The sequence below is a fragment of the Apteryx rowi genome, unplaced genomic scaffold (genome assembly GCF_003343035.1).
Source record: "Apteryx rowi isolate R43461 unplaced genomic scaffold, aptRow1 scaffold_488, whole genome shotgun sequence".
NCBI classification, from domain to species: domain Eukaryota; kingdom Metazoa; phylum Chordata; class Aves; order Apterygiformes; family Apterygidae; genus Apteryx; species Apteryx rowi.
The window spans coordinates 216,678-234,992 of record NW_020450747.1 but is presented as its reverse complement, the minus strand read 5'-3'; the positions used below and the strand labels follow the sequence as shown (position 1 = coordinate 234,992).

The following is an 18,315-nucleotide window of genomic DNA, read 5'->3' as shown; positions in this document are numbered from 1 at the left end:
CCCCGGCGCGGGCCGCGGCGGCGCGGGGGGGGCGCCCGCAGCTGAGACTCTGCCGGCGCCTGAAACTGCCCCAGGGCCCGGGGCTGGCCGCCTCTGGGGGCTGGGGGGCTCCGGCTCCTTGGTGCCGGCGAGACGGATCAGGTGAGGAAATGTTCTTCGGTGGTATCACGATGTCCTCAATCTGGGCCGCCGTAGCTCTCTTAAAACATGTGTTAGCAGCTTGTTCTTAAACAATCAGAGTGATTCATCCCTGTCTGTTACAGTTGTGTTGTATACATTAACATGTTTTTCTCATGATGCGTTCCACAGTAGAAAAGTCTGCCTGAAGGAGAAGGGTTTTTGTTGAAAKATGCATCAATAAATATCCTGAACACAACTCTTTTTTTTTTTTTTTTGATAGCAGGACTTGCAGGAGATGAAATCTTAGAATTGAATAGTCTTCCCTCTATTCTGATCAAAATGCATATGCCCRAATTTTTAGTTATTTTGTGGGTCAGGAAAGAATTGTTACCAGTACACTGTATCTGTGTTTACAGAAGGCAATCTAAAACAGACTTAAAGAAGCAAGCACAGACCAGTTTCTTAGTTTATTATGAGGGAGTTGTCTTAGCCCTTCACATTTGTCTGCTTCTCTCGAGTGCCCATTCATGCAAGTGTTGCGATGCCATAGCTGTGTTTGTGTTTCAAGAAGAATGAATGAGCAGCAAGGTTAGGGTGGAGAGTCATTTCAACTAGCACTTTACATGGGCACAGAATTAGGAGCAAAACTGAAGTTCTTAATGTTTTGGTGTCATGTTTGGCAGAGCCCCACATAAGGCATTTTCAGAAGGACACATCTGATGGTTTYAGTAAGCACATTGTGTTTTTAGACACTACAAAATAATGGTTGGGGATGCAACTTACTTGATGGCAGTTAGCGAACACTTCTAGATCATCTCTGACAAGTGTAAGCAAATACTAATTTTGTTTGGTTGGAAATAGGTGTATTTAAAATTTGTATATCTATTTTATCTTGGTATGTGGCTTTTGTGTTTGACAGTGATGCCTTGTGTAGCTTGCAGGCAAATTTAGAGAAAGCTGTGGAGCTGTATGAGAAGGTGTTGGATATTCTTCTCTGAGAGGATCAGCTGGCTTGAAATAAAAAAAAAAAAAGAGTTTTCCTTAGGGTGCTGTTTTCTTCTGTGAGAAGTGTCATTTGTTTATGTCAATAATACAAGGAGTATCTCTGGTGACAAACTGTAGGTTTGGTTATTTTATATGGCTTGAATGGCTTAAAAATCCATAGACCTTGTATAGAGTGACATAAAAGCCTGCATAATAGCACTAAAAGGTTTATTTATCACATACACTTTCTCCAGTTGTTTCTCAAAATGTTTTTGGTGCTCAGCTGAACACTTTGATGTGGTGCAAAACGTATAAAATACTTTGGCATACCTTAAAAGGAATTATTGTTCACTCTGTGATGCTGCATAGATATAGACATTAGAACCAAATACCAAAAACTTATAAGATTCATAATAGAAATTAGCCTTATTCTCAAAAAGCATTAAAACATTTTTATTTATGAGAGCTTTTCTGTGGACACTTCAGTGCAACATAGGCATTCAAATCAAATATGCTGGTATAACATTTCTTTAACCAGTGTAATATTATATTGCGTAGTGTTATAGACCTAAAATAGTCACGGATTCCAAATTTTGTTATGGACTCTTGTAGTAATCCAGACGTTAGGATTATAGTCAAAGCTGGATTTTAGTCAGTTAATAAAAGATTCAAAAATGGTTTACACTTACTGTTCCCTTATTTAAAGAACTAGCTGTATCTATTTTGCAAACTTATTCTAGAATAAGTGTAGAGATTTTTGCCATGCTGAAGGATTGAATTGGAAAAATGTTGAAGGTAAGTTAAAATCAGACTTAAACTAGATTAGCCATGATGTCACTGCTGTTTTGACGCATTGTGTATTTATTTTTAAAACACATCAAGCTCATTTATGGTTGCAAGATTACTATGGTTAACTTCAACCTTGTTTGGTATAACTATAGCTCAACAGTAAGTATTGTAACTGCCTGTTTCATATGGACATAACTGTTCTGAAAATGGTTACAAAATGTTTTGCAGGTTCTGTTTAAAAAAAAAGTTACAGCTTACAGAAAGTTATAGATACTAATTAGTTTAATCATGTGACACTGGTAGAAGTAAGATGGCTGCTGTGAGTAGGTGGTACAATTGCCAATTTAAAATACGTTAGTTACCAGTGATATTTAACTAATAAACTTATATTCTGTTTATGACATGTATCTCTGTCACTTTATTAAAAAAAAAAAAAGCAAATCAAAAATAGATTAAAAGACTATTATAACTTTTTTTTATTATTACATGTACTGGCCCTACTGCACTGTTAAAGCTTCTCATATGGTCACTTATTGGGTCTTTTGGGGGCCCGAGATAGTACAGAAGCATGGGATAGCAATGTCTGAATGACTGTAACCATCATTTCATATACTTTGAATTCTGTGCAGTCTCACACACTTCAGTCCAGCCTGCCCTTGGGCTAGCCCTGTGAGCTTGCGTGGTTCTGCGTCAGAGTTAGCATGCGTTTTAGTATTCAGAGCTCAGGTCCAGTAGGGATAGCACTGAGTCAGAATTAATAAGTCTCAGTGGACCTTACCTAACTTTAGAGCCATATGGGTATTTCTCTATTCTCCCAAGTTTTATAAGATTGGTGCAGCTGGCTCTGCATGCAGCTTAGTTCCACCAGGGGGGTTATTAACTCAGAAAAGCAGTGTATAATAGCAACTGAACTCCTTTTGGGCCCAAGTTGAACCTGGACTACTATAGTTGCTTTTGTGTCGTACTTGCCTTAGCTAATAACTCAAGTTGGATTTGAGCTGGTTCTGCTTAGAGTAAGCTTAGATATTTTGCCATCTGAGGCATTGTTAATCTGCAGCTTAGAAAAGCTGCCCAAGGGTAGTAAAGTGTGCACCTACAGTAGTGTGTTAGCTCAGATCAGGAGCATACTTTTGAAACAAGTCTCCCAGTCAGCCCCACTTAGCCAGCTTTTATTCACATTGGTTTGCACTATTACAATGGATGAACTGGATTCCTTTCAGATGAAAATATACTGAAAAATGTGCTCTTACACTGTTAATGGGCAGTCAGTCCACTGGAGCAGACTAGAGCAAGTCTGAAATAAAAACTTCCCCAAAACATGTAGTGTGGACACTGGGGTCTCGGCTCCATCCGTTTTGCTCAAAAGACCTGCTCCTATTGTGCTTCCCTGCTTGCTGATGTAAACATAGCCTAAATTGCCTGTGCTTTGAGTCAGAATCCTGACATAAATCCATCATTTTGAGTAGTATAGATGTCATATTATTGCAGTGTTTGGAATAGTGTTACGCTAGATGCTGACCGTTTTTCTTACGGTTGTATCTTTCTAACTACTGTAAAGATTCACAAAAACTAATCTATCCTTTAAAGTGCTGCTATTTAAGCAGTATTTTTGATAGCTGCATCTTACATTTAACTTTGCTTGAGATAATACTTTGATAAGTCAAATGAKTTTTTTTTAAACATCTCAGGACTGTTTAGTTGCTTGCCTGCTCACTTGAATTTTTGGGGGAAATTTGAAGATCACCACATGCAATACTGAGACCACAATAAATGTGTTGGAGACTGAGCACTGTACTAGCAGAGTGGTAGGACAGTCCACAGAAGTTCAGAATAGGGTTTCTGAGATCTCTGCAAGGGTATTCTCCCTGGACCCAGCTTAGCATCTGTTAACTTTCCGTACTTAACCCTTAGTTTATAGTTGCTTATAAATTTGTGATGCTCTGGCATCTCTGACTGCTGGAAGAGTATGTACTTTTCTTGTATCTTCTCTAAGTGCTGACAGAAAAGTTGTTCTACTCATTTTCCTTCCTTACAGCCTCTTGGTTGCCACAGAGAAGTGCATGCATCTTTCTCACCCTCTGATTTATATCCCTCACTTCTCCAGTGAGCAATTTCAGTCTGGGTACCTGTTGCTGCTCTGTTTTTAATATAACGGAATAGAAATAGAATTAAACTCTTATCTTTGCCAGTTTCATGTTAGTAGTTACACATAGCAGCAAGAAAGACCAAGCCTTTCTTTAATTTTAGTGTCAATGGTCTTCAGTGCCAGAGCAGTTTTCTAGCTGTTGTGAAAATAGCCTTACAAATGTGGAAAAATTAAGAATATAGTGCTTCAAGCTGATGACTTCTTGAAGCTATACAGATAGCAGTATGTTTCACATATGTCTGACTAGAAAATGGAAAGACTAAAATTGATCTATTCTTACTACCTACCTTGTTCCTTTGAGGAGTAACAATTACTTTGAGTGCTAAACTTCTGCTTTTGATCTCAGTTTAAAAAAAAAAAAAAAAAAGCTTTGCCAGCGTGTGTGTGTATATGTGTGTATATATATATATATATATAAAACATCCATTAAGCTGGGCATTTTTCAGCATTTTTTAGTTGAAGGAGCTTTTTACCTCTCGGTACCTACACACACACTCCCACCCACCCCAAAATGGTGTCTCAGTTGAAGTGCTTGTCATGGCAAGAGAACCAGCTGCACCTACAGGCAGCCTGGAGAACTACTTCCAAACTGTTGTTTGTTTTACAGACCACTTTTTAATGTCTGGTGGACCTCAGGTTGCGTAACACTGCTGTTGCCCATTTGGAATCAGCTCAAGCCCAATAGTTTATTGCCCTACCATTCTGTCCCAAAACTCCATTGAATTTTGTCCAGTTATCCTCCAGCTTGCAATGTAGATAAGGACTGGGAGCTGCTTAAAGGAATAAGATCTGTTTTCCCTTTTCTAGAACCCTCGATTGTTTTTTTTTGTTTTGTTTTGCAAAAAGATTTAAAGTAGTGATACCAAGGTGGTATCCCACCCAGGCTTCAGATTCTAAAAGAACATCAGCTGATATGCACATAGTCTGAAAAGAAATATAAACCATGTTCTTCCAAATAAAATGTTTTGGCAGTACATCTTGGCAGCTTTTTCTTTGCCCATTTGGTTTAAAAATTGAAGAAAGACAGAAAGAAGGTGTGTATTGAAGCATATTGTTTCTAAAGAACAGAGTGTTTCTGTTTATTATGTTGTATAAAATTGCATCAAATAAGTTTTTATTGGATTGTTGGAGGAATGCTTGCATTTGCTACCTTGTTTCTTCCATCATCTTTGACCTTGTATCACAGGAGTGTTTATCTTTTCTGGTGGAAAGTTGATGAATGCTGTTTTGGGGGCAATTAAGGAACACAGTCACCTTGAAYATCTTGTAATTGTCTTTAAAAAGAAGCAAAAGTGAAAGTAGGTTTCCTGATATTCTTTAAAAAAATATTTTCTCTCATTTTCTTCTGATGTTCAGATTTGTCTTTGGTTGAGTTATGCTATAGAGTCATATATGCATTCTTATACTTCTGGAATAAATACTTTCTAGATCTCAAAGGTATTAACCAGCAAATATGTTTGGGCTTCCCTTTCCCTCCCTCCAGCCTGCTATATGTATTTATGTCTCAGTGTTTCAAGTCTATGTGGGAGTAAAGTTTTGCTACATGATTGTCTTACAATTTTTGAGCTCCTTTAAATGTATCTATTAACATGGTAAAGTACTGATTCTAGCTCTTCTAGTATTTAAGAGTTTTGTTAACTGCTCGCTCTTGTACATGTCTGGAAGGCACGTCTGTCTCCAGCAAAGCTTTTGTTTCCTGTTTCTTTTGTGTTCGGTGCCAGGAAGCTGGGAAAAGTATCTTCTAGTCTAGAAGTCTATTTCATGTATCAGAATTTTGTTTATCATAACTCTTTTTCTTGTTCTCAAGGCCCTCTGCCCTGGTTTTGACTTGTGATTGCCTGTTTCAAAAACAGTTGCAGTGAAGATATGATACTGTAGGTTATAATGCAGGCTGTACAGTCCTTTGAGAAACCCAGATGTTTGCTTAGATAGCTAGCTGGACTCCTGTCATCTGTGATACCATCTTTGTGATTGGTATGCACATAATTCAGTATGTCTGAAGCTGCTCTCATGCTTCTTCACTGCAGTGTAAATGTACCCATAGGCTCATGACGAAATACTGGTATGCCAAGTGTGTTTTCACAAGCATAAATTAAAAGATTTAGCTTATGTGTTACCTTCAGCAGTAGTGTTCATGAGTAGTGCTCCATTTAGTCTCTAGAACTGAGAGGGTCAACCCTTTTTAAAGACTTGACCATGTAAGGCTGATGAGATGATATTGGGAGAAAGAATATATGCCTCATTAGTTTTGTTAAGAGGACTTTAATTTTTTCTTATTGGCTAGTGTCTGTTACAGGGTCAGTAATATGTATATAACAATAACCATCTGATGAGCAAATTATAAAATGTTCTTTACTATCTGTGTTAGCATATCAAGCCTCAGCTCATCAGCTATTGGACAAGTTGAGCTATAGGAGACGCAGGAACTGGGAAGTTAAAAATAAATCAGAGGACCCTCCTCCAAGCTTTTAACTGTCTCTGGGCTGGAATTTGGGAACTTCTGCAATGTCTTTATTATTAAATACAATTCCCATCAATGCTGAGCATCAGGACATCCCAATTCCTTCCCTCGTTATTTCATTCCTCATCTATTTTGTGAGTGATCGTTTCTTGTACAAGAGAACTACTTGGCTTACTGAAAAGTGTACTCCAAGATTACTTCTGTTCTCAGATACTGAGGAAAAAAGCTTTATTTTTAAAGAAACTCGTTGACTACAAACAGTTTAATTCACGTTCTTTCTGAAACATTGGTATGAGAGGTCAGTTATAGTTCTGTTTTTTTGTTCATTCTGAAACACTTTGCTGGAAGTGCTATTTTTTCATTGTGAAAGAAGACATTACTACATCTGCGACTTAATGCTCAGCCAGGGAAAGGGGAGTTAAAGTAGTTTCAGTTTGTAGTTGAATGTCCATTTAAATATTTAAAATCATTGCAGATGCTTATCAGTTATGCTGCTTTTGTAGTTCATGTTTGGGAACTAACTAGGGCAATGTTTCCTTTTTCTATTTTCTTGATAGATTGCAACTGTAAGAATGTCTTTTCCACCTCATTTGAATCGCCCTCCTATGGGAATCCCAACGCTTCCCCCTGGTATTCCACCTCCACAGTTTCCTGGCTTTCCTCCACCTGTGCCTCCTGGTAAGTTATGTTAGTATATGGAGCTGTTGTAGAAAGAAATTACCCTTTGTTATTCTAAACTGTTATTTACAAAAGTTATTCTGTCTTAATGTATTTCAGTAACACTAATTCATGTACATTGGAAGTGAGTTTCTAGTTTTCCCACAGAACGTCTGTCATGTGAGCAAGCTCCTTTAGTATACCTTTATGTTGCTTTTATGTGACCAGAAGTGAAAACCATTAGAGACAATATGTCACTATGCGTCTGCCCTTTCTTTCAAAACTGATGCTAGATAGTAATTTTTGCTAATGTTTGTTATTCTAARTATCACTGCTTTGACAGCAGGCTGTGATTTTCAGTTCCTTTCAAATAGRTCATTACAGCCTTTGGAAACACTTGGTACACCTAGCATTTGTGGTGTGAAAATATGGGAGCAACTTTCAGAGACTCTTTAACTTCGTTAGTTACTAGCTGAGTACAGTCACTCTTACTTATTTAAATATAAATTAAAAGAATGTAAACAAAAAATTTTTTTTGTTGTTCTTTGTCTTGTGTTAGATGCTTCCTGTGAGGCACACAACAATTCTAGGATCCTTTAATACCATAAAACATAATAAATGTGGGAGAATGAGTTAGCCCCATAATGGAATGTTCTGTTGAAGCTTGTGGGTTCTGTATTCAGTTCTCAGTCTTATTGTGGCATAAATTTTTTTAAATCTGCCTGGAGGTTTAGCAGATATCTTGGACTTCATAAGGAACGAACAGGATCTCATCTCTAATATGGAAAGTTTGGCACATTTCAGTTTAATATGGCCGCCAAATATGGATAGAATCTTAAAGTAAAATACAYTCTGCAAAACTATTCCTCCCTCAAGAGTTCTACCTGAATGTTATTACAGTTTTATATATTAATGGGGCTTGGAGACAATAAAGCTACTTTCCTTTTGCTTCATGTGAAATATCTGTCCTTTTCCATTGTGTAGCACATCAGACCCTCTGAATTCCATCTTCTGCTGTCTTATGTATGGATTAGTAGTATTTATTGGAAACTTGCTATTGCTTAGCTTCCAGAAGCCAATTTAATTTAAAAGGCTAAACCACTTCAAAATCCTGCATTTTTGTTTCTTTCCTTCTATCTCTTTCGTTGCTTTTTATATGGCTTTTCTCCACTCTTGAGTCTCACACTTTTCTCTTCTATTCTTCCCATACTCTACACATCTTGCAAACTTACTATTACATTGTTCATTCCTTCTAATCTTCCCAGAACTAATGCTGCCTTCTTGCTTCCTGTGTTCTTCAGTAAGGTCAGCCTTTGTTTTTGTGTTGAGACTTTAATTCCTCTCTCTGCAACCACCTTCTTTCTGCACATCGCCAGTATAGGTAAGAGTGACTAGAGACAAGAGACCACAAAGGGAGTGGAAGAGAAGAACTACTTAAGAGAATTACCCCTATAAAGTTCATCAGAATATAAGGGCTGCAGAAAATAACTGCTGGCTACATGGTCTTGAGCTGTCTTGTGCACAAGTGTTTTGTAGACAATAAAGGCTTTCAAAAACCAGATGGCTGAACTCAGGAATGGTTTGTGCACATCCGTTCATCAGACTAATCTTTACATCCCTGCTTGTGGGAGTTTTTGAGATCTGTGAGATGTTCTGTTTTCTGCTAAAGGTACAGTTCTGATTAGTTAACATTCTGCCACCAGAACCTTRAGGTTAAATTTTAAAACCATACCTCTTTACTAGCTGTAGTTTATGTAGACTAGTATGAAAAATACTGGATGTTTTTTAAAATATTATCTGTCTCTTGCAGATTAAAGAATATTTTAAGATCCCAGATATAAGTTTCTGCTTTGTACATTTGCCTGTTAACATGTGCAACAGAGATCTTTTTGTGTTTTTTCTGTGTTTAACTTTTTATAAAAATATTCTTGTATTAGTAATCCAAGCAAAATATAAATTGGAGGAGCCTGGGGTTAGGAGAGAATTTCATTCTTCTCTGCACCCTGGCAGCATGATTTGTTTACCTAATATAGGTTTACCTATGCAGATGACATCTTTTGCTAGTTAGAGGATATGGATCTCTCATTTCTCTGCACAGGTTTATGAATAGAGTTTAAGAAGCCACAGTGACTTTAAAAGTGTACTCTGAAGTTATTTGATGCTTTTCCATGTATAGGATAACAGTTTTAGTGGCTTATAATAAGTAGCCATTTGACTGAAATTTTCTGTTCTGGTTATCTTGCTCAGCCTATAACTTTTAGAAAAGGTTCCACCAGAAAAGTTCACCTGTTTAAGAATAAAAAGTGTTTTGCTTTGCTTAAAAAATATTTTTAGAGCTGTTACAAATAAGAAATGGTCTTATCTTTTCCATCTTCTAGCATGGAAGACTTGAAATTTGACATGGAGGTAATTTGGGTATTTCTTGTCATGTCTGAAGATTAACCAAATGCTATTAATATATAAAACTGAAAAAATACAGTTCATACCCAAGAAATGCTTTAGTGCATCAAATCAGTAGTCCATCTAGCCTGATGTTGTGTTTTGGCAGTAGGAATAGAAGATGATATTAATGGTGAGCACGTACACCTGGCTGCTTTCTGAGTCTGTTTCTTCATACAGCTACAGTTTCCACAATTCACATCTTGGGCATGTTGGAGAGTACGATCTTTCATATTTCCTTTATCTGTTTCTGGACCTGTCATTCATTAATATTTTTTGATCCTTTTTGAACCTGCTGATACTGTTTGTCTCCCCAGTCTCCTCTGGCATCAAATTCCAGAACTTTATTGCCCATTGTATAAAGTACTGCTTTCATACGTCTGTCTTTAAAATCATTTCCTACTAGTTCCAGTGAGTGCACCCCAGTTCTAGTGTTGTGGGAATTTGGTGGATTGCATTCTGTGGTTCTGTAGACCTTGATCCATGCCTCGCAAGCCTTYGCACTGAAGGGGAGTCTTTATTTCTAAGGCAGCTGCTTTGTCACTTGAATCACRTAGTTGCTCTTCTCTAATGCTGCAGGTTCTTCTTGGGTTGCAGAGACCAGATCTGTGTGCAATAGTCAAGACTTTGGGCATCTAGTGTACCAAGGTTTTCTATAGTAGCAGCTTATATGTGTACTGCTATATATGTAGAACTATATATGTATAGCAGTACCTTTCCTGATGATGTCCAACATTTCATTTGATTTCCTGGCTTCTGCTTCGCATTGGGTTGATAGTTTCAGAGAATACTAGTGTCTTTACTGAGTTGTAACTTTCAAGTCCAAGTTCAGCATCATGATAATTATAGACTTGTTTAGAGGAATCTCTGAAAACTGACCCCRTTGGACATGGCATGTGTTCTGTTTTTGTACTGTTCCTTTGCTTTGATCTGACTGTGCACACCATTTCCTCTCAGAGCTACACTGTCAGTGTCTCATCTTGGAGTAGTTCTTTGAGGCTGTGAGATGGCATGGGACATTAAAACTGAGAGCAGGGAAAAACTCCCTTTGCAATAAGTACGCCCCTTTTGGTTCTCTGCTGGAGCAGGTTGGAGGGGCAGGAGTTGGTATGACTTTAATATGAAGGTACTGAGGAAGAAGATTTAGTGATGAAGAATATAAATGATGAAATCAAGGCAAAAATGGGGTGGATGTGGAGAAAGGTGGAGTAGGGTATGGGAGAGGGTGTCTGAGGGAGAATATTGTTTTGGGTCTAAGGGCAAGAGAAAAGGGGGGGAACAAGCCCAGGAATAGTAGGTTGTAGAAGTTTGGTCAGGATAATGGATACAACACTAAGGGATAAGAAGAAGGGAAGGATCAAAAGGGAATGATTGAGAGTGAAAGATGGAGAAAGTTTGTATAGAACAAACAAAGAGAACTTAGATCCCCAGAGGAGACTTCTCTGAAGAACATGAGATTGACTTCAGTGTTCTTGATTCTCAATTTTTTTTTTTACAGACCAGCAAGTAGCTGTGAAATCCAGTCACTTAATATCTTTATCCCTCTCTAGCAGCTGGCATGCAAAGAATAACAGCCTCTATTATCACCAGATATTAGTTCACATGATAGTACTTAAGGCTGCCAGTGAATTTGGTAGTGGGAAGAGTGCATGGTTTCACCTGATTAAATATTGTTTTAAATTAAGGTTTATAGACTTCAAAGCCAAGTGTTTAGCAGGTATGAAGCTTCTAGATTGAGGTTTTCTATGAGACCCATATTAAGCTATTTTGTAAATAGTGTGAAACTGGCTGGCGTTCTTTATAGGATTTCAGCCCCCAACTGTATGCAGAATGGATTGGATTATGAGAATTGAGCAATTCAGGAATGAGGTTGTAGGACTTTGGCTGCTTTTGCTCTCTACTTAGGGATTTCTCTGCCTCATTCATCACACAACTATCTTTTAGGCAGAATGGTCTAAATGTGCTTTGAAAATAAATTTGTGCTTCTGAAGAACAAAGAAACTAAAATGAGAACATGATAGAAGTAACCAGAACTTACTTGCTGTATAGTGTACTTTTAGCTATGCTTGAATGCTTAGGAATTACTGGTAATAGTCAATACTGTGAAATTCTTATTTGACCAGAATTGCTTCCTGTTTTGGAAATCATGTCTGCAATTGGTTAATATGTATTCATTAGTAATCTTAATAGGGCAGTTTAATATTAATATGTCTTGTCTTTCTCAGGGACCCCTATGATTCCTGTACCAATGGGCATTATGGCTCCTGCTCCAACTGTAAGTATTATACTGGGGATGAAATGATAGGAAAATAAAATGGAGAGCAAAACTTTCATACTACTTAGTAGATGTCATAATAGTATTCTTCTGTTTTGCTGTGTTTCATCTGACTTCATATTATGAAAGAAAATGCTTAGTTTTGAATGCAGCTATTCTAATACTATGCTAATTTCTGACTTGGACAAAGCTTGAAAACATGTCTGGACTTGCTAGCTGCAGTACTGAAGCAATTACTGTTTTTTCAAAAAGATCTACTTCTCTCAAATACAGTGATTTAGGTAATGGTACCTTGTAGTCATGCATGGTCTTGCTATGCAGTACAGTTAGGTTCCAGATCTCTTGCTTTCAAGATTGCTGACCCAGCAGAGTGCTCTGGAGGCATCACCTAATTCAGGTTTATAAAGGCATTGTGCTGCACTGTCAAATTGGCTAGAAAGGTGTGCATTGGCCAGCTTACAAACAAATCCTCTTTTCCCATATTGTATGGGAAGGAAGAGTTGCTTGCAATACACACCTACAGAACAGCATATGAAAGAAAGATCTTCTAGTTCATCTTTCTGGTTGGAAAGAAGATTTCCAATCTATGAAAATAAATGGGCTCTTTAAAGTATAGAGGTTGCTTCTTGTCTTCAAAGTAAATTACCATTTTTATGATTTTGCATAAGTGAAATCTCCTCAAAATATTAAATTTTGGACAGCTCACATTCTGTTACACAAGAATATGCTCACAGTGACCAGAATATGCTCACAGTAACCACCTTTTCTTACAACTATGGAGAAAAAAAAAAAAAAACTTTCTTTATAACCTCTTGTCTTTCTAGGTGTTAGTTCCTACCACAGTGTCTATGGTTGGAAAACATTTAGGAGCCAGAAAAGAACACCCTGGCTTAAAGAACAAAGAAAATGATGAAAACAGTGGCCCCACTACCACCGTTTTTGTAGGCAACATTTCTGAGAAGGCCTCGGACATGCTCATACGGCAGCTTCTAGCAGTAAGTGCATTGGACCGCTTGTTAAATTTCATTGTTGTCTGGTGAATAAAGTAATGACTACTAACAAGTAATGTATTGAAACTAAAAGTAGAGTTACTTCCACTCACTGGAATAGTGGTCCATTAGGCTTGAGTTTTAAGTCAGTAAGTATTTGAAGAAAGCACAGCTTTTTTTCTAGCTATGTATGCCATTGGACATATATACATTATTTCTAGCAGTGTTTACCCTTTTCACATCTGTTTCTTTACAACAATAATTGCAAGTAGTTCAGATTTTTTTAATGCTTTGTACACAAACAATACATAATATTTAATAAATAATATTTATCTTTAATGCAGAAATGTGGCTTAGTTTTGAGTTGGAAGAGAGTACAAGGAGCATCTGGAAAACTTCAAGGTAAACGTTCACGCTTTTCATAATCTCAGGTCAGACTCTTGTTTTTATTACTTGGTAGCTTTTCAAATATGTCTGAGGCATTTCTATCCTAATACTTTACAGATTAAGAAAGACAGGTATTGTATACAATACTTAACTGCTAAATACTTCCTAGTAAAGAGTTAGTATCTTCTGTCCTTGGAATCGAGAAAGAAAATAGACAGAAAAAAATTTAGTCAGAATGTTTCTTGGGGGTTCAGCTTTCTGTTCTGAGACAGTCAAGGGTTTACAGACCATCCCTGAGAGAGGTTTACCAGTCTGGACTTACCCTCCAAAGGAGGAGATTCGCAACACTGTTAGGCAGTCTGTTCCTTTACCATATATTATGCTTAACTACTAAGGAGGTTTTCCTGATATCCAGTGTAATTTATCTTCTCTCTCTTTCCCCAAAACGAACTTATTCCCCCCCCCCCCCCCCGGTCTTTCTTCAGTAGATACAGGAAACATTTTGATTACTATTCTTTGCTGCTGTAGGTTGATTAGATCGTCTCTTATTTTTAATCATTCTTCAACTTTTTGTCATATCATACAACTTCTTACTTCCTTTTTTTTTTTTTTTTTGCTCTTAAGGTCTCTTTTCCATTTATTTACAACTTTCTTTAACTGTTGTGAAGAACCCAGTGTGAAGTATCCTTCTAGTTTAACAATGAACTATTGGTTGACATCCTTGGTCTTCAGATAATTGCAACTCTGCTGTGCCTTCATACAGACTGCATTTCCTTAGTTTAGAAAGTCATGTCAAAAGCCTTACTAACATGGTGTATGTTTCATTCTATTCACTGGGCCATTAATCATGTCAAAGATTAATGCAGTGAATGATCTTTTTGACTGTCCTTTTTGTGGTGTGTATTCCTGGGTCAAAAAAATCGGAAGTGCTTATGTTCAAAGTTTAATGATTCAAAGCACATTTTTTTTACGAAATAAATTACCTGAAAAGCTTTGACCCTTTTATATTTCATTTCAATCATCTATTTTAGCCTTTGGTTTTTGTGAGTACAAAGAACCAGAATCCACACTACGAGCGCTGAGACTACTCCATGACCTCCAGATTGGAGAGAAGAAGCTGCTAGTCAAAGTTGATGCAAAGACAAAGGCTCAGTTAGATGAATGGAAAGCAAAGAAAAAGGCCTCTAATGGGGTACGTATATAATGTGTGATTTGTATTATTTTGGCATTGTGACTTACTTGCTAGATCACATTGTAAGCAGGTCTTTTAGATTCTATTCTTGTCTCTGCTCTTAATTCACTTCAGGATTTTGCAAAAAATAACATTAATGAGTCTGAAAATACACTGAAAGCCAGTGAGGTATAAGCTCCCAATTTGTGAGCACTCTGGAAAACTTTTACCATGTTGACTACAATGCTTAAGTAAACCTACTCACAGCTATTTAAAATTGATTAACCATGTAGCTATTCTATGTAAATTTACACAGCAATGTAAATCTACGTAAATGTGGTTTATGTTGGATTTAGAATGTCAGTGCACAAGTTATCTCCATTTAAYGAACTTTTGAAATCATGATGATAGTTTAATCTGTTGCAGACTTCTCCATAAACTACCACGGAATCTCTAGAAAGAATTTTGTAATCCATTCTGAAGTTTAGTAACACGTGCCCTACCTTAAGATTCTGTTACTTCATCTTTGTTCAGGAACTCTTAAAAGTTTATGAACTCGAGTAATTACTACTGTGATAGGCACTGCAAATTCCCTATTTGAAGAGAATCAGGGTTTCTCCCCTCCCTCCTGCAATGGTCTTCTCTCCCTTTCATTAATATGTTCTAGAATTAGATCATTCTATGTATTTATCAGACAGTGGTCAGTTTACAGGCAGATCCCACATTTAGTGGATGGGGAAAYTACTATTTTTGTACCCTTGTTTTCTAAAGATACGGGTCAGATATTGGTCACTGTTTATTTGCTAGTTCTTAATTTTTTTTATGATTATTGTATGTTCTGGAATAATTACAGGAATTTGGTGTGTCAAATTATAGTGGGATACAAAAATACTGAACTGCAGAATATGCATTGAAATGAATTTTATCCATCCCTTTGCTAAAATAAATGGATATCCATATTTTATCCATTCTTTGCAGTCCAGTTGTTGGGTTTGCTCTTTAACTATTTTAAAGTTGTGCACATACCTTAAGATATTTACTACTTACAACAATTACTTTCTATAAAATTAAAGTGAAAAGAGGCTCTTGTTCAGAAAACTAAAGATACTTATCACACAGTAGCTGGTAAATTTTTAAAATTCCAGCTAAGAGTTGCTCTTAAAGCTACATAAAATGTAGTGGGAACATGTATTTACATTTTCTTTTATTTAACCAGGACTAGAAGCATAATGATGACTTGAAGCATTTAACACATTTTTGACTGTCTATCCAGCATATGGGATTAAATGCAGTGGCTCAGTAAAGCAGAATACTAACTACATCAGTTTTGAGTGGAGTAATACGTTAGCTGCTAACCTAGATTAGGGGGGAAAAAGTTTGATTTGCCTGCCCCTTCCATTCTAGTCTTTCTTGTTTCCTGTTGGTGTCACTTGTAATATCCATGCTTCACAGCTGGGACTGTAATCAAGGTTAAAGTAGCAATGAAGTTTTTGGACCTCTCTCATGCATTTTGTTTTCTGTGAGCTCCTTTGGGTTGTTGAGGATGGCTATAGTAAAGCAGTGGGTGCTGTTTATGTCTTTGGTGAAGTTGCATTTTGGCAAAGACAACAGTAGATGCCTATTCCACTTAAACATAGAGTGAGATTAGCTCCGAATGTCTTTTCATTGGTGGTGGTGCAAAGAAAGCCTGTGAGCTGCTGAGGAATTTTTATCAAGCGTGTTTTATCATACTGCTGTGGTTCCTTTCAATTAACCCGTTCATACCATCACTAGTGTTCTGGTGCCACTCAGATCCCAAGGTTGCAGCTCTTTCTTTAATCTTAATTAAGAAATCAAACACGTATGCTACAAAGCAATTTCTTATAGAAACACACCAAGCAAACCTTTATCTAATTAGATCCTCTCCCTGATCACTTCTTCTCCCTGCACCTCTTCAGTTCCACTCCCTGTCACTGCCTTCTAGCTCTTCTCAGCCTGCTCCTCCTTGGCCTGGCAGCYTCTTCAGCTCCAACTGAATCCTCCCTTCCCCCTCATTCTTAGCTACTGCTCCATCAGACCCTTCCCTCCCCCTCACTCCACCCACCACCTATCGCATGACGGGATACCCAGCTGGATTCTCAGGTGAGATTCCATTTTTTTAAAGGATGGAGGGGATTGAGAAGTGGGCAAACTTGCTTAGTATGCAGATCATTGTTAGATCCTTTCATATAATGGTTAGTGAAATGCACTTCTTTGTGTTTGTTCCCCTTCCTCACTACAACATTGAAAGGGGCAAAAAGGTGAGAGGAACTGTGAAGTAATTGATCAACAATATTAAGAAAATGTTTGCTGTGCGAGGAATACTTCTCTAACAATGTTTCTTTTAATATAGTTCTCCCTTTATATGTTGCAGCTTTAAAATTAGAGGTAGACATTTGTATTTGTATTGCATGGCACTAAAGTAGTAGGCTTTGAAGAACTGCTGTTGAAATGACTTAAAGCTCTGGAGGAAAGACGGCAGAAACTTTTGACCAACACTTGGATTATAGTGACTGCCTTTTTGTGAGAGTGCGTGTTCTTTCTCTTTTCCTGTCTACCACCTTAACCACCTTGTATCTGTTCTATTTTATTATACAATCCAACAGTTGCTCTCTGCGGTGATTCCACATGTAAAACTGTGTGGTCCTCTTGTCTCTGCTAGTGTGAAAAGATCCGAGTAATACAATGCTGTTGATAGCTATTTGTAGGTTATTAGTAAATGCTATAGGCATATAAATGTGATGATCAAAGATGAACTTTTGAAATAAAACTAATATTCTCAATTTGTTGATTTCTCTTCCTTTGCCATTTTCCCCTTAGAACTCCAGACCAGAGACAGCAAATGATGACGATGAAGCACTGGATGAGGAAACGAAGAGAAGAGATCAGATAATTAAAGGGGCCATTGAAGTCTTAATACGAGAATATTCCAGCGAGCTCAATGCCCCCTCCCAGGAATCTGACTCTCACCCCAGGAAGAAGAAAAAGGAAAAGAAGGAGGACGTATGTGTTTTGATTTTGGACAAAACAGATTTTTCTTCAACTCACCTTATATAATGGCCAAACCTTGTGCAAATACTATAAACCTAAACTTCTGATGAGAAAACAAATCAACAAGCATTGATGTCAGCAGCAGTTTCATGTTTTAAGCTGAAATCTAGTCAGTTATAGACACTTTCCCTTCAGGATGGTTTAGGGATCTAAGCACCTAGACTTCTTGGAGCAACAGGTTTGAATCTGGGCGGGTTTGAATCAACCTTTCATCCCTCTGAAGGCAGAAATGCTGAATTCAGTGCAGTTTAATCAGTGTGTGTGTGTGTGTGTGCGCGCGCGTGTAGGTTTTTCAGACAAGATCTTTAAAAACAGCTGAAAAGAGTTCCTGCATACCTTGCATTGGCACTGAAAGATGCCAGGTCATTTTTGTAATGGCAGGGATTTGCTCTGGTGGTTTTTGACAAAATTCTTCCTCTCCTTGCTTATAGTATGTGTTCTTGTAGTGCGCCTTGATCCAACTGGTTGCTGCTGCTGTCTCTCCAAATGTGGATGCACTTCAGTAGTTGTATATGTATACTTAAACTTTTGAGGAATCCTTGAGGGATGAAAGGTGTGTTCTAATCTTACTGCTTTACAAAATCACTTTTACACAGACATCAGTTTGGCTGTGTTTGATCAGCTGGTTTTCCTATACTGTGTAATGCCAAAAAAAAAAAAAAAAGTTAGGCAGAAATGAATGTTCTGGTGCAGACCTGCTTCTATGGATGACCATTCTAATGCATTAAAACAAACTCTGGAGAAGGGGGAGTAAGAATGAGCAAACTCAGACTTAGCTTTTGCAGCCAAGTTTCTAACCATGGGCTCTCTCACCTGCCATTCCTCACC

At 37.6% G+C, this 18,315-nt stretch overlaps 1 protein-coding gene across 3 annotated transcripts in view; it reads left to right on the top strand.

Annotated features, from left to right (window-relative positions):
- RBM25 (RNA binding motif protein 25) overlaps positions 1–18,315 on the top strand; it is a 35,215-nt gene that overhangs the window by 549 nt on the left and 16,351 nt on the right. For 2 of the 3 annotated variants that reach the window (XM_026078751.1, XM_026078753.1), the window contains exons 2-7: positions 7,058–7,178; positions 11,822–11,871; positions 12,696–12,866; positions 13,205–13,262; positions 14,279–14,439; positions 17,257–17,439. In XM_026078751.1, coding sequence (XP_025934536.1) covers positions 7,073–7,178; positions 11,822–11,871; positions 12,696–12,866; positions 13,205–13,262; positions 14,279–14,439; positions 17,257–17,439 — 729 coding nt within the window. In that variant the 5' untranslated portion in view covers positions 7,058–7,072. Of the gene's footprint in view, positions 1–122; positions 142–7,057; positions 7,179–11,821; positions 11,872–12,695; positions 12,867–13,204; positions 13,263–14,278; positions 14,440–17,256; positions 17,440–18,315 lie in introns of those variants that run through there. The other variant, XM_026078752.1, reaches the window with a different exon arrangement.